General features: G+C 49.1%; 1 protein-coding gene across 1 annotated transcript; it reads right to left on the reverse strand.

Annotated features, from left to right (window-relative positions):
- Positions 1-499: 499 nt before the first annotated feature.
- Positions 500-5,670, reverse strand: LOC150043633 (sulfotransferase 2A1-like). Its single transcript, XM_090322108.1, has 6 exons — positions 5,478-5,670; positions 4,308-4,519; positions 2,872-2,998; positions 2,235-2,329; positions 1,456-1,633; positions 500-800 (listed from the first exon to the last, which is right to left on the reverse strand). Exons 1-6 carry the CDS (start codon positions 5,611-5,613, stop codon positions 688-690), a joined length of 861 nt encoding a protein of 286 aa, XP_090178234.1. The 5' UTR covers positions 5,614-5,670; the 3' UTR covers positions 500-687.
- Between the last annotated feature and the right edge of the window lie 9,839 nt (positions 5,671-15,509).

Genomic DNA, 15,509 nt, shown 5'->3' on the forward strand with positions numbered 1-15,509 from the left:
GCCATGGAGAACATGGAGACAGCTCACAGCAACTGCCTACTCCGACTAGACACCATCTTTCCAAGATTTTTGCCATCAGGTATCTTAGCCATGTCCCCCACACCCTCCAGTTCCCGTCCCCCCTTTCTTCCCTGTGCTCTCTCAGGACTCATGGTTCACACAGAGGACGTTTCTAGTCTGCCAGTCACCCTGGGAAGGCGCCAGCCATGCTTGCTTTTGCAGGAGCGCTGCATGGCTGCATCCCCGGGCAATGTGCTAAGCACCTGCTTGGTGGGTATTTCCATTTGTTGGACTGAAGATTGGGAGCTGTCCTGCGTGGAAGAAGCAGACAGCAACCCTGGGGATGAATGGAAGGAAGGAACCCTTTCCAGAGAACATCAGCAAAGCCTCGGGCAGCCTCCTGCAGTGAGGGGCCACTGTCCCCCCACAAGGGACCAACTCCTGGCCTTCCAGTAAGGTCCCCTCTGCACAGCACAACACGAAGGCATGATTGTGAGAGCCCAGTTCCATTGCCTTCTTTATTTCAGCAAGAACACACTCGGGTCCCTTGGTGTGGGTCACTGCATGGGGCTGTCACTGGCCCTGGTGATTGAATCAGAGGAGCAAGGGCAAGATGGAGACCTCCAGCTTTGAGTGACAGCTTTATGCCATGATCCCCGCCCCAGTGACACACAGGGGAGTCTGGACTCAGTCCCAGGGGAACAGCTCCAAGGGAACTCCCGCCATCTTCTCTCGAAAAGTTTCCTCGAAGGCCTGGATCTGGGCTGGGCTGAAATGGTTCTTCCAGTCCCCCACGATACCTGGAGGTCATGGAGAAAGGCTGGCAGCAGATGCGACCAGGGTAGGAAAGCACCTTCCCTTCATGTCCTCTCAATATCCAAATATACAGTATAACATTTTTACCAAATAGAATTAAATGCTTGTGTGTGTGTGTGTGTAAACAATGCAATTCTTCTATCATACTGAAATGTCCCTGTGTGCACGTGGGTTCATGTGTATTTGGTAGGGTTCTCATATAATAGAGTTGAATATGCCTGTACATATGTTCACAACATGTGTGTGAGTTCTATGGGTACATGTATATTTGACAATTCTTATGTAATAAAAATGTGTGGCTGTTGTGAATGTGAGTATGTTCACACGGGAGCTTAAACTCAAGCTCTACCACTTGGGTCACAGCTGCATTTTTGGACTTTTCAGTGGTTAGCTGTAGAGAAGCAGTCTCATGAACTTTCCTGTCTGTGCTGCCTTTGAACTGTGATCCTCAGATCACAAACTCCTGAGTAGCTAGCATCACAGCCGTGAGCCTCTGGAACCTGGCTCCCTTACAGTGTTCACAAGGCTTGAAGTGAACCACCAGCCAGTCCTTGGCTGGAGCCAATCCTCAGCCTGCGTCTGGAGCACTGGACTTGCCTACCCAGGCCAACAGCCCATCCTGCTCTGGTGTCTCCTTACCTTTCCTGGTGAGCTTAAAGTTCTCAGGAATTAACTCCCTGGGCGCAGTGCTGAGATTGGACATCTTATTCTCCTTCATGGCCTGGAAGGAACTGTTCTCCAGGACCAAGTCCAGCTCAGCAGGCTCCAGCGACTTCCCCAGGAACCGACAGATCTTCTCCACCGTGTTCCTTGGGTCCTAAGGGGAGAAAAACAGGAGGGCCCCAGGTATGAGAGGAAGATAACATGGAGTAGGTCTCGGAAGGAGGAACAGCAAAAGAAAGGAGGGCAGCAAAAAGAACTGGCAACAGGAAGAATGTTTGGCATGTGGGATGGACTCGTGGCTCAGTGGGTACAACACCAGCTAAAGAGCTGTGTCAGGAACTGGGTTCAAGACTCCACCTCAAAACTCAAATAAACAAGAAGGAGGGGCGGGATTGTGGCCTGCCTGCTCAAAGCACTTGGTTCCCCTGTAAACTAACATGCACAGAAGAAGCTGCACATGGCCCGGTGAGTAAAAGAGCAGAGGGCTAGCCTTGAGCAAAAATGTCCAAGGACACTACTAGGCCCTGAGTTCAAATCCCTGTAATGAAAAACAACAACAATAAAAAAAATTGACAGTAAGAAAGGAAAGGATGATGAGTGGAATAGAGGAAAGAATGAAACTAACATAATGGAGATTCTTGACAGTGTGAGATAGACCCTCTGTGTGTGTGTGTGTGTGTGTGTGTGTGTGTGTGTGTGTGTGTGTGTGTGTGTGTGCGTGTGTGGTGAGTGGAGTGTGGAAAATCCTTCATTACCTTTTTCATCTCCTCATAACTGACCACCAGCACGTTCTCCTTTTCCTTCATGGACATCCAGCCTCGCACGTGATCAAACCAGGACCCGTAAGGCACTGCAGGGGACAGCGGGGTGCCATGAAAAGTCCCCACCATTCCCCCAGCTCTATGTCCTGGCATGGATGGCTTTGGTCCCTGTCACCTTCAGCAGGTGAGACTCAGAAATAAAGCCTCTTCTTGAGAGTGTAAAGAGAGAGCCTGAGGACCAGACTTGGTTTCCAAACTATTTCCCCTGTGGAACAGCCTTTGCCCCAGGGGAGGCAGCTCACCCAGAGGCAGCACCCACTCCTCTCCCCAGTGCATCAAACCCCAAAGCCCTCACAGAACCCGCTCTGAGCGCCTTGCAAGCCTCGCAGGCCCTGAGCCATCCTTTCCACAGCTGAGTAGCTGTTCCAGGGTCAGCTCTAAGCCTAGACCCATGGCACATAACTCAAGAGCCTGGGAGCTTCCATCATGGTAAAGTCTGCTGCTGCCTTCAGCACAAGTGAATTCTAGCATGAGGAAGCACTGAACCCCAGATGGTGAGGTTTATGATAAAACCTGGTCCAGAACCTACAGCAACTTTATATCCTTTATGCCCTCTACACAACACACTCACCATTTCCTTGCAAGAAGCAGTCAAAATATTGTTCCAGTGACTCTGGTTTCTTCATCAGATTTGTACAACTCCGGAAATAATAACCAGATATAAGAACATCTTTAGGATTTCTGATGCCATAGATCACCTGAAAGGGAGAAGGAGAGAATTCAATGAAGAAATAAAGGTCCATAATTTCTCACATTTTAATGTTAGGAAATTGTCAAATCTTGGTGTCAAACATCAGTGTCTGTGGGTGTTTTGGTTGTGTATTATTGTCAAATGCTTCCCAGAGTTCCTACCATCACTTCATTTACCAGGAACAAAACAATGGAGGTAGAAAGCCTTGTCTAAACACATCTGCAGTATTCATCTGGAAAGTACAGGGGAGAAGAGGCTGCCTTGCCTTTGCTGGCCATAGATTTAAGAGTCCTTTGGCAAAAATATTTGAAGAGGTTAGACATCAGAGGCTGTCTTATGGAGTCCAGGCTATTCAGGAGACTGAGATGTGAGGATTGTGGTTTGAAGCCATCCCAGGCAGAACAGCCCATTAAATTCCTATCTCCACTTAACTACCTGAAAACTGCAAGTGAAACTCTGACTCCAAGTGGGTGAGTGACAGCTTTGAGTTCACACGTTCAGGGAAAGCACTTAGGCCCTGTGTTCAAGTCGCAGAACTGGCACAAATAGAAAACATGTACATAAATAGATATATAGGAAGATTGTGGACAGGGAGTCACGTAACGCAGGAAAAGGCAGCTCACAAAACATGAGTCCAATTCCATGAGCTTCAAGAGCAAACAAATCTAGGTAGCATTGCGCCATGGTCGTGTGCGCACTGTGTGGGGGCAGCCAGGGCAACCTGGGACCTCTCTCCAGAGTAGAAATGGAGTCAGGTGATCATTCACTGCACCTGTGTTCAGAGTCAGGCGAGGGATCAGATCCCATGACTCAGAACCAACAACGTTGCACTCTTCAGTTCTAATTCTTTTTTTTCTTTTCTTGTTGCCATGCCTGGAAATTGAACTCAGGGTCTGTGCACTGATCCTGTGTATCCCTGCTGTGGCTGACCCCCTACCACGTCCTCCACAGTCTCCGGCTTGGATTAAAGGGTGTTTGGTCCTTCATTGGAGATAAGTCTCTTGGTCTATCGTCTCTGGCTGGTTTCCATCCTTGATCCTCATATCTCAACCTCTCAGCAGGGATGATAGGCATGAGCCATGGGTGTTGGCTTCAAAGACAGTGTGCTTAGTCTTTGAGTGCATCCAGTCCATGTGTCAGGGATTATCTGGCATGATCCACAGGTTTGAACGGGATTTGTGTAGAGAACCCCAACCTCATGAAGGAGGCTCAGACCCCGCCATGAACTACAGGAGGAGAATGCCAGATCTCCTGCTGTGTTCCATCTCAGGATTAAAGAGCATTGTTGGAGTAGGTGTTGTCCACGACCCACTGACCTTGGCCTTGGAAGTGAAGAAAGACTTGGGGAAGAGTTGGATGGGGAGATGTGAGGAGATGAGGGGGGGGCCCTCCTTCCTATCCAGTAATAATTGGTGTCCATGTACAATCTCCATCCATGGGGAGCGATCAAATGTGGTCACAGATCTGATCCACTTGGGATCACCCTTGGTGTGAATCAGAGAGAGAACCTCAATCAACCAATGGGTTCCTGGGGACAGAGAGAAAAGCAAACATCACTCATTCCTATCTGAATTATATATATATACATATATACGCATATATGTATATATATATGGATTCTAATGATAAAACATACATACCATAAAGCTTACTTTTACAAACTTTGTGAAGCATACAATCTGGTATGGAGGAGTAGTGTCAAGTTTATTTTAATCATTGCTCACCCAACATCTGCATTTTGACATCTCATAAATCTACACTGTCCACATCAACTGAATCTTGATTTGCTTGTCTGCCCTGCTGCCATAATCCTCTCCTCTCCTCTAGGACTTTGGAATCTCTTGCCTTGCACTTGAGTGCAATCACACACAATTTCTTTCCTGATTCTAGTGGAGCATGGATCTGAGCTGTCAGCAGTATTTTCAACTTTGAGTAATATTGGATTTTGGTCTCTCAACCGGTTTTGGCGTCGGCAGCCATTTCTCTGTGTATGGTTGAGTTGAATCCACTTGTGAGCAGTTCCTGAAATCCCTTCAGCTCACCCCTGGCTCTGGATTCTCCGCACATGTCCCTTGCCGTGTGTCCTTCAAGTGCTCAACCCTCTCCCAGTGCTCCTCACACCAAACTCCAAATTCCAGGCCTGCCTACCAGCTCCTTGAATGTACCCCATGTTTTCCAGTTCCCAAACATGGCCCCAAATGATTCTTCTATTTGGAATCACACCACTTCTCCAAATTACCTAAGTCATTTATTTTCATATTATTATACCATGCAGCACCTCCAAATCACTTTTTAAAAAATAGTTGGCAATCCTGGAGCTTACCCTGGGCCTGGGTGCTGTCCCTGAGCTTCTGTGCTGAAGGCTGGCCCTCGGCCTTAGGGCCACAGGTCTTCAGTAACGGGCTCTGCTTCACACCCAGGTGTGAGGCAGGTGAGAGTGGGCACAGGCCTGGCCTTCCCCACCCAGCTGGGCCCTATCTGCTCACCTGATTTGGGGTAGGTTACGGTGATGATGTCCTCGTCCTTCACCACGAACGTCTCATGGACTGCTGTTAGGACTTCATGGTTGAAATACTTATCAATGAACGGAATGCCCTTGTACCACACGTAGTCCTCTGTCATGGCGGAGCCCTGTGTGTCCAGCTCTTGGCCCGGCTCTGCCGCTGCCACTGGGTTGGTGTTGGCCAAGTCTGTAATGTCATGCTAGGTGGTGAAGCCAATGATTAACCTTTTTCATTTCATTGTGTAACTAATTGGATGATAAAGAAGACAAACAGGGTGACTCCTGGAATTTTCACTGGGCAACTGTGAAATCATTCAAAGGACATTCTGTGTTCATCGATTGTGTGTTCCTAGCAGAATAACAAGTGGAAATAAATTTCAATACAGCATTATTTTTTCAATGCACCAATCCTTTTTTTGAAAAGAAGTCTGGATATTAGAAAATTGCTGAGCAAGAGGCCTGGACTTCTGTCTCTGTGTCCTTCCTTCCATCCTGTTATCACTCAAGAATCTTGACCAAAATTCCTCAATGCGTTTTTCTTCTATTTTTCTTATTTTCCTTGGGAATCTCCCTCTGCTCCATCATCTCAGCCATGGTCCTGGGTCATGGATCCCTGTGTTTCCTAGGCTATCGGGCAGGGAGAGTTTCTCACACTTCCTTTCCTTGTCCTGAACTCGTAGATGTGAGAAACAACAAATACTGCTGTCACGTCTCTGGGATGGGGTGAGTCTGTTTGTGTGCACGTGAATGGTGTGTCTGAGTGTGTGCCTGAGTGTGTGTGTGCATGTTCACACCCCAGGAGCCCATGTCTGTGATGTTCAGGAGCAACAACTCCAGTTAGCATGGCACTCGGGAAGTGTGTGCCTTGTGGTGGACTGGGCTGGGCCTGAGAACTGGGACCTCCCTCTGGAGCAAAGGCTCCATTCTTTCTTTCTTTCCTTCCTCCTTTGTTTCCCTTCTCTTTTTTTGTCTTTTTTTTTTGCTAGTCCTAGGGTTTGGGCTTGAACTCAGGTCCTGAGCACTGTTCCTGTGTTATTTTTCTCAATAGTGTTGCTTTATCAGTTTAGCCACAGCTCTACTTCTGGACTATCTTTTTTTATCAGTCCTGGGGCTTGAACTCTGGGCCTGGGTGCTATCCCTGAGCTCTTGATCTCAAGGCTAGAGCTCTACACTTGAGGCACAGTGTGCCTTCTGGTTTTCTGGTTCATTGAAGCTAGGAATCTCATGCACTTTCCTGAATAGGCTGGATTTGAACCTCTATCCTCAGATCTCAACCTCCTTAGCAGCTGGGATGAGAGGTGTATAACACTAAGCTCCTAGCTGGTTGTTCCTTCTTCTGGGAGGATTACTATAATGGTTTTGGTGGAAAATGAGGTCATTGAACCTTCTAGAAGGTCTTTGATTGCTTTCTTCATTTGCCTGTCAAAGGCTTACTATCAGTTAGGTTTGGAATGCCAAAGTCAGAGTTCTTGTGACCAGCCTAACAGAGAGGAAATGCTGGGTTGAGCTCAGGGCAGACCAAGCTCTTTCTCATACACCATCCCAGCACCACCAGGTCTTTCTGTCAGCCCCTATGGATGAAGAGGCTGTCAATGAGTCTGCTGCCTTGGGGGTGAGCGGCCTTACCTCCCCTCAGGATGGATCCAAGGTTCAGAGTGGTTTCCTGGGGGTTTTTGGAGGTTATAGTGATCTGGCTGAGGGACAGAGGTATGTTCCAGTGTCTGCAGGACCTTGTTGTTTAGTGACTGAGGGGTGGGGCTGTGCCCTGGAGGCTGATGGTCATTGTAGTTTTCTAGCTCAGGGGCTGAGTTGTGTTCAAGTGGGCTTCCACAGGAAGTGAAGGGGTGAGGGCAAGGGTTCTGGTTTTCTTGTGGGATGGTGTCCATGGTTGAGGTGTAGTTCAATAGGACAAAGAGTGAGACACTAATCTCCAAAATAACCAGAGCAAAAAAGAAAAAGAGGAGGAGGAGGAGGAGGACCAGGAGGAGGAGGAGGAGGAGGAGGAGGAGGAGGAGGAGGAGGAGGAGGAGGAGGAGTTGGAGGAAGTGGAAGGATGGAACTGAGAGTGTGGATCAAGTAGTACAGCAACTGGCTAGCAAGGGTAGAATCCAAGCTCAGCCTCCAATACACTTGCTCACAGCCCCCAACCTAAAAGAACAGCAAGAGGGGTTCGTGAAGCTACCACTAAACCATCAGAACGCCATGGAAAACACGGGGACAGCTCACCACCACTGGCTACTCTAGCTGGCCACCATCTTTCCATGGTTCTTGCCCAAGGGTTGCTTGGCCAGGTCCGGCACGACCCGCAGCTCCCGGTCCCCACTTTCTTCACTGTGCTCTCTCAGGACTCATGGTTCACACAGAGGACGTTTCCAGTCCACCAGTCACCCTGGGAAGGCGCCAGCCATGCTTGCCTTTGCAGGAGCGCTACATGGCTGGGAGACAGGTCCCCAGTGCCCATCCCCGGGCAGTGTGCTGAGCACCTGCTCGGTGGGTGTTTCCATTTGTTGGACTGAAGGGTGGGAGCTGTCCCACGTGGATGGAGCAGACAGCAACCCTGGGGATGAATGGAAGGAAGGAACCCTTTCCACAGAACATCAGCAAAGCCTCGGGCAGCCTCCTGTGGTGAGGGGCCACTGTCCCCCCACAAGGGACCAACTCCTGGCCTTCCAGTAAGGTCCCCTCTGCACAGCACAACACGAAGGCATGATTGTCAGAGCCCAGTTCCATTGCCTTCTTTATTTCAGCAAGAACACACTCGGGTCCCTTGGTGTGGGTCACTGCATGGGGCTGTCACTGGTCCTGGTGATTGAATCAGAGGAGCAAGGGCAAGATCCAGACCTCCAGCTTTGAGTGACAGCTTTATGCCATGATCCCCGCCCCAGTGACACACAGGGGAGTCTAGACTCTGTCCCAGGGGAACAGCTCCAGAGGAAGTCCCGCCATCTTCTCTCAAAAAGTTTCCTCGAAGGCCTGGATCTGGGCTGTGCTGAAGTGGTTCTTCCAGTCCCCCAGGATGCCTGGAGGCCATGGAGAAATGCTAGCAGCAGATGTGACCAGGGCAGGAAAGCACCTTCCCTCATGAAATCTCAGTATCCAAATATACAGTATAGCGTTTTTACCAAATAAAAATAAGGTGTGTGTGTGTGTGTGTGTGTGTGTGTGTGTGTGTGTGTGTGGTTAGTGGATTGTGGAAAATCTTTCATACCTTTTTCATCTCCTTATAACTGTCTACCAGCACATTCTCCTTTTCCTTCATGGACATGATCAAACCAGGACCCATAAGGCACTGCAGGGGACAGCAGGGCGCCATGAAAAGTCTCCACCATTCCCCCAGCCCTGTGTCCTGGCACAGATGGCTCTGGTCCCTGTCACCTTCAGCAGGTGAGACTCAGAAATAAAACCTCTTCTTAAGGGTGTAAAGAGAGAGCCTGGAGACCAGGACTTGGTTTCCAAACAATTTCCCCTGTGGAGCAGCCTTTGCCCCAGGCGAGGCAGCTCACCCAGTGGCAGCACCCACTCCTCTCCCCAGGACATCGAGCCCAAGGCCCCTCACAGAACCCACGCTGAGCGCCTTGCAGGCCTCTCTGTCCCTGAGCCATACTTTCCAGTATTTCCCTGTGTTTCCATTCTTGCAGAAAGCCTGAATCATTCCTCAGGGCATTAATTCTGTCATGACTCCACAGTTCTCTGACTTCCAGGTATGATTGGGAGGGAATCGGGGAGACCTCACAGCTGTGCTTTATTAACCTCACCATCTGCTGTCCCAATCACTACAGGTGCTTGATGCACCACTTCTTCCATGTCTTCTTCCTCTCAACACCCCTCCCTCGACTCCCTACTATCTATCCTACCTTCTCTGTCAAATTGCTACCTCCTGTTGTGTGCCAATCCTCCCTGCAGTCACTCCTGCTCCTGCTCCCTTCCTTTTTTTCCCCCTCTTCTGAGATGGAGTCTTGAACTCAGTATCTCACCATTTGCTCTTTAGCAGGTGCTCCACCCACTGAGCCATACCTCCACTCCCCAGTCCAGTCATCCTTTCTGCTGCCAGTTATTTTGCTGTCCTCCCTTCTCCTACTGCTCCTCCCCTGATCCCCCTCCCTGTTGTCTCCCTCTCATATTCATGGCACCCTGTTTCTCTTGGGTTAGGACTTGAGGAACACAGTGGAGATCTGCCAGTTCCTGGGGAAGGTGCTGGAGCCAGCAGAGCTGGACTTGGTCCTGGAGAACAGTTCCTTCCAGGCCATGAAGGACGAGATGGCCAATCCCAGCCATGTGCCTGAGGAGATTATTTCCGCAGGCATCAAATGTGCCAGAAAAGCATGGAAGCACTGGGGGGAATGGAGGTGTGGAGCCTGGGATGGGATGGAGCTGCGGCCATGGAGGAGGCAAGGGTAAATGGCTCTTCACATTTGCCTTGCTTAAAAACAGATTGTGACTCACCAATTGATGTTTTATGTGTAAAAGCCTGAATTTTTTTACATAACATATATAACATATATGACATAACTCTGAGCCAGGGTGCTTTTCCTGAGCTCTTCAGCTCAAGGCTAGCACTCTACAACTTGAGCCACAGTACTACTTCCGGTTTTCTGTTGGTTAATTGGAGGTAAAGAGTCTCACAAACTTTCATGCTCCAGCTGGCTTTGAACCATGATCCTCAGATCTCAGCCTTTTGAGTAGTTAGGATTACAGGTGTGAGCTACCACTCCTGGCTGTGTTTGGAGGTTTTTTATGTGAGCTTATTGCTATGACCTTTCCTGTCAGCACTGCTTTGCTGTATCCCAGAGGTTCAGGTATGATTTTTTTTTTCATTTTCATTGAATTGCAAGAAGTTTTTCATTTCCTCCTCCTCATCTTTTTTTTTTTTTTGCCAGTCCCAGGACTTGAACTCAGGGCCTGCTGAGCACTGTCCTTGGGTTTTCTCAAGGCTAGAGCTCTACAACTTGAGTGGCAGCACCACTTCTGAGTTTTTTCCTTATATGTGGTACCAAGGAATCCAACCTGGGTCTTCATGCATGCTAGGCAAGCACTCTACCATTAGCTCACACTCTGGCCCAATCACTTTCCTGTTTATTTCTTCAGTGACCCCAGTATGATTCAGTCCTCAGGTGTTTGAGTGTTTTGTGTTCGGTGTTTTGTTCTTGAGGATTAGTTTAATCCCATTGTGATCAGGTAGGATACAAAAGTGTATCTCAGGCCTCTTGTATATGCTTAGGTTACTGTGTATCCTATGACATAATCAAATTTGGAGTATGGTCCATGACTGCTAGAATATGACCTGACTCATTCCTGTGTGGAATACTCTGTAGCTGTCTAAATCCATTTGGGTAATGGTGTCATTTAATTCAGAGGCTTCTTCATTGACTTTTTGTTTGGTTGGCCTGTCCTTTGGTGCGAATGCAGTGTTAAAGTCTCTCACTATTACTGTGTTGAGAGGTCTCTATCATGTTTTGGAAGTCCAAGAGTGTTCTTTTTTTGGTCAATTATGAGGCTTGGGCTCAGGGCCAGAGCACTGTTTTTGAGCTTTCTCAAGATAGCGCTCTATCACTTGAGCCACAGCACCACTTCCAGCTTTATCTATGTATGTGGTACTGAGGACATCAAACCTAAGCAAGCATTCTACCGCTAAGCCAAACTCCTGGTCCCTCAAAAGTGTTCTTTTAATGTATTTAGATGCTCCATTATTCGGTGCAGAAATATTAATCACTGGGACTTTCTCCTCATGGATCATTCATTCCCCTTATTAATATGTAAGCCCTTCCCTGTCTCTTTGTACTGATTACAAAGAAAAAGTCTATTATCAGATATCAATATGGCTGCTACAGTCTTCTTGCATGATGCACGGGCATGAAAGATCTTTTTTCATCTTTCCATGGAATTTGTATTTATCTTTGACTATGAGATAACAAATGGTTGGATTTTGTGTGGTGAGGGGGGTCATGGGCCTTGAACTGGGCCTGGGAACTGTCCCCAAACTCCTCAGCTTAAGGCTTCCGCCCTACCCCTTGAGCCAAACCCCACTTCCCATTTTCTAGAGATTAATTGGAGATAAGAGTCTCAGGTCCTTTTGTGTTCAGGCTGGCTTTGAACCTTGATCCTCAGCTCTCAGCCTCCTGAATAGTTAGGATTACAGGCATGACCCACCTTGCCTGCAAATGGTTGGATTTTATTGTGACTTTTCGCCAATCCTGGCGCTTATACTCTGGGCTTGGGCACTGTCTCTCAGCTTCATTTGTTCAAAACTAGTGCTCCACCACTCTTGAGTGTTAGAATCTCCACTTCCAGTTTTCTGGTGATTAACTAAAGATAACAGCCTCAGGGACTTTCCTGTTAGGGCTGTATCAGAACTGGGATCCTCAGGTCTCAGGGCTTACAGGTGTGATCCATTGGCTCCCAGCTTGTATCTTGGTTTTTGATCCAATCTGCTGCTTTACATATTTTTGTTGTTGTTGTGGGTCATGGGGCTTGAACCCAGCCTGAGGGCCTGAGCGCTGTCCCTGAGCCCTTCAGCTCAAGGCTTCCGCCCTACCCTTGAGCCAAGCCCCACTTCCCATTTTCAAGGGGTTAATTGAAGATAAGTCTCAGGTCCTTTTGTGCCCGGTGACTTTGAACCTTGATCCTCAGATCTCAGCCTCTTGAGTAGCTAGGATTAAAGGTGTGAGCCACCGCCCAGCTCTCGGGCCCTCCCCCACCCTCCCTCCTTTTTATTTTTTGCCAGTCCTGGGCTTGAGCTCAGGCCCAGAGCACTGTCCTTGGCCTTTCTCAAAACTAGAGCTCTACCACTTTATCCTCAGCACCACTTCCAGCTTTCTTCTATGCATGTGGTACCGAGGAATTGAATCCAGATCTTAGTGCATGTTAGGCAAGCACTTTACAACTAGGCCAAACTCCCGGCCCTCAGGGCCGTTTTAAAGCAGAAAACCTATGTAACTTTTCAGTTATTTTTGTGAGGGGGGCAGTACTAGGATTTGAACTCAGGGCCTTGTACTCACTTGGCTTGCTGACAGTCTATCACTTGAGCCATATCTCTAGCACTTCTTGTTAATATAATCTTATTGTTGTTACTTAAGTGTTGTACAGATTGCTTGCCATTGCATAAATCAGGTAATGAATACATTTGTTTTGGGGAAAGTGCTCAGGCCCTGAGATCAAGCCCAGGGACTGGAAAAAAAGAAAAATTAATAGTGGGCAGTAGTTGGTAATGGGAAAACTTCTGATACACACAACAACTGCCAGAAAGCCTGTGATCCAGGCTTGTAAGTGAAGCAGCACTAACACGGGATGGGAGATGAGCACCTAGCCCGCACTGAAGTGAAATGTGGGGAGAATCTGGAGTCCGAAGATGCACTCATGGGATTTCAGGGAACAGCTCTGAGGTTGATTAAAGCCAAATATCTACAGAAAGGACTGCTTAATCCAAAGCAGGTTGAGAGATCAAGACGGGATATTACTCACTGTTGAAAATGCAAAAAACTTAGATCCACATCCTGTTTCATCTTTTTGTGCTAGACTTGGGGCTTAAACTCAGGGACTGGGTGCTGTCCCCCAGATTTTCTCAAGATTAGCTTTCGTACCACTTCCAGCCTTTTCTGGAGATAAAGAGTCTCAAGGACTTTACTGCCCAGGGTGGCTTTTAATCCTAATCCCCGGATCTCAAGTTTCCTGAGTAGCTAGGATTACATGTGTGAGCCATTACTGCCTGACTCCATGCTCTATTATTTTGAGGACATTTTGCCATCAGACAAGACCGTCATTCAAAAGAGCTGGGGGGAAGTGCCCAGACCGATATGTGTATATATGTGTGTGTGTGTGTGTGTGTGTAGCAAGAATTAGTAAGGACGGCTGAGCAGCAAGAGAATCTCCATTGCAGCTCTCTGATCACCCAAGATATGTGGGGTCCCACTGTGCCCAGAATTCGGGGTCCCCAAGGACCACTAAAGAGCTGAATCTGATGTAAGAGCACAAGGGTCTTTATTGTAAGCTCAAGCCTGGACTCATAACTAATACCAGCGCAGTAGGTTTGAGTTGTGAGAGCCCACCCTTCTGTTAGCGGGGTTTTTATATGTTACAAAGTCAGGTCTAGGGGGTTTCCAACGAAGATACTACATGATTGGTTAACATTCAAACATAAAGGAGTGGAAAATAGAAAATATTTACAATGCTATCTTAGTCTGGGGCTCTTGAAAAATACAATGCTCTCTTAACATCCTGGGCTCTGGTGTTTGTGACCTGGTGACTAGTTGTTGGTGAGGCAGTTTGGGGAAAAACATGATTGAGACACTCTCTGAGCTTTCCGGGAACTTGTATTTCTAGTCAACAGATCTTCCAGTAAGATGGAGTCTGAATTCAAACTGGTTTCACTGCACCCCGAGAGAATCAGGAAAATATAAACAGATATCACAAGAATGAAGAAACTTTCTCAAGGCCAAAAAACAGTGCCCAGGCCTTGAGATCAACCACCAGGACTGGCCAAAAAAAAAAAAAACTTATTTATGACTTGAGTAAAATGATACCACATGGTCGGTGCTTGTACACTCAAGGATTTAAGATTGCTTGTGACATCAAAGAAAGTGTGATCTCACTCTGCCCCTACAGGCCGGGCCCCCGCTCTTACCTAGCTGTAAGATGGACCCCGGGTAGTGAGGCTGGTGGAAGCCCTCACGCCGCTCACGCCCCCACCCTCCTGTGTTCCGGGGAACTCGCACGAGGCCGGAAACCCCGAGCGCCTTCCGGCCTCCCGCAGGCCCGAGGCCCTGCGGCCCCACCCGGCCCCGGCCTGTGCCACAGACACCCGCAACACAGCCGCTCGGCCTCCACGCAGGACGAAACTCACCCCCGAGCCGCCTGCCAGCCCAAAGCCCCGCCAGGAACCAGGAGCCCCCACGGGGACCGCAGCCACGGGGACCAGCGCCCTGGGAACGCGGCCTGGACTGAGCGCTCCTGGAAGGAGGCCGGAGCCCTCTTTCCCCGCCCCTTCCGCTTCCGGGGGAAGCTCCCCTGGACACAATCCCGCCCCAGAGCCAGAAAACTACAACGACCAGCAGCACCCGGGAATCCACCGCCACCCCGGATCCATCCTGAGGGGCATGGAAGGCCGCGCACCCCACAGGCCGCATGCCCAGCGGCGGCCTCCTCATTCACAGGGGCCGACAGAATGAGCTGGTGGTGCTGGGATGCTGTGTGAGAAAGAGCTCGGTCTACACCGAGCCCAGCCCAGCGGTTCCTCCCTGGAAGGCCGGTCACACCAACCCTGGCCTTGGCTTTCAAAAGCCCGGCTGATGGCCGGCCGTGACAGCCACGTGAAGAAAGCCATAGAAGACCTGGTAGAAGATTCAACCACCCCGTCTTCCACCACACCCACGATAACAGCACAGTTCTGATAATTCCTCCCAGGAGAGCGAACAACCAGCTAGGGGCTTAGGGTTCCATACCTGGTCATCCCAGCTGCTCGGGAGGCTGACATCTGAGGATCGAGGTTCAAAGCCAGCCCAGGCAGAAAACTGCATGAGATTCCTGCCTTCAGTTAACAACGAGAAAACCAGGAGTCGCTCTGTGGCTCAAAGTGAGCGAGTGCCAGCCTACAGGGAAAAAGATCTCAAAGACAATGCCCAGGCACGGAGTTCAAGCCCCATGACCACATCCAAAAGAACGAAAAATGGGAATAAGCGACAGGGACAATCTCCTTTCCCACATCCTGTGATCTCCGGGGAATTTAGAGGCTGGACCCATAATCCACGGGCCGTTATCACCCTCGCTGTGGTTGGGCTTCAGAGGAGGAAGTGAAGAGAGTGGGGTAGACATCCACCCTTGGGAAAAGGTCTGGATGTCAGGATATGAGGACGGCAGACTGCCCGACAGGGCCATATAGTTGAACATTTCAGAAGAGCAGTGAGAGGGGTTGCCCGGAGCTCGCGTGGAACTATCAGAGCGCCATGGAGAGCAGAGGGGACAGCTCACCACCACTGGCAGCTCTAGCTGGCCATCATCTTTCCATGGTTCTTGCCAATGGATG

This window comes from Megascapheus bottae, chromosome 31 (genome assembly GCF_031878675.1).
Source record: "Megascapheus bottae isolate mThoBot1 chromosome 31, mThoBot2.hap1, whole genome shotgun sequence".
NCBI classification, from domain to species: Eukaryota; Metazoa; Chordata; class Mammalia; order Rodentia; family Geomyidae; genus Megascapheus; species Megascapheus bottae.

Coding starts and splice junctions, on each gene's coding strand:
- LOC150043633 (XM_090322108.1), bottom strand. CDS start 5,613: ATGACAGAGGACTACGTGTGGTACAAGGGCATTCCGTTCATTGATAAG. Junction 2,330..2,871: donor CTGCTTCTTGCAAGGAAATG/GTGAGTGTGTTG, acceptor TGTCCCCTGCAG/TGCCTTACGGGTCCTGGTTT. Junction 1,634..2,234: donor GTTATGAGGAGATGAAAAAG/GTAATGAAGGAT, acceptor TTCTCCCCTTAG/GACCCAAGGAACACGGTGGA.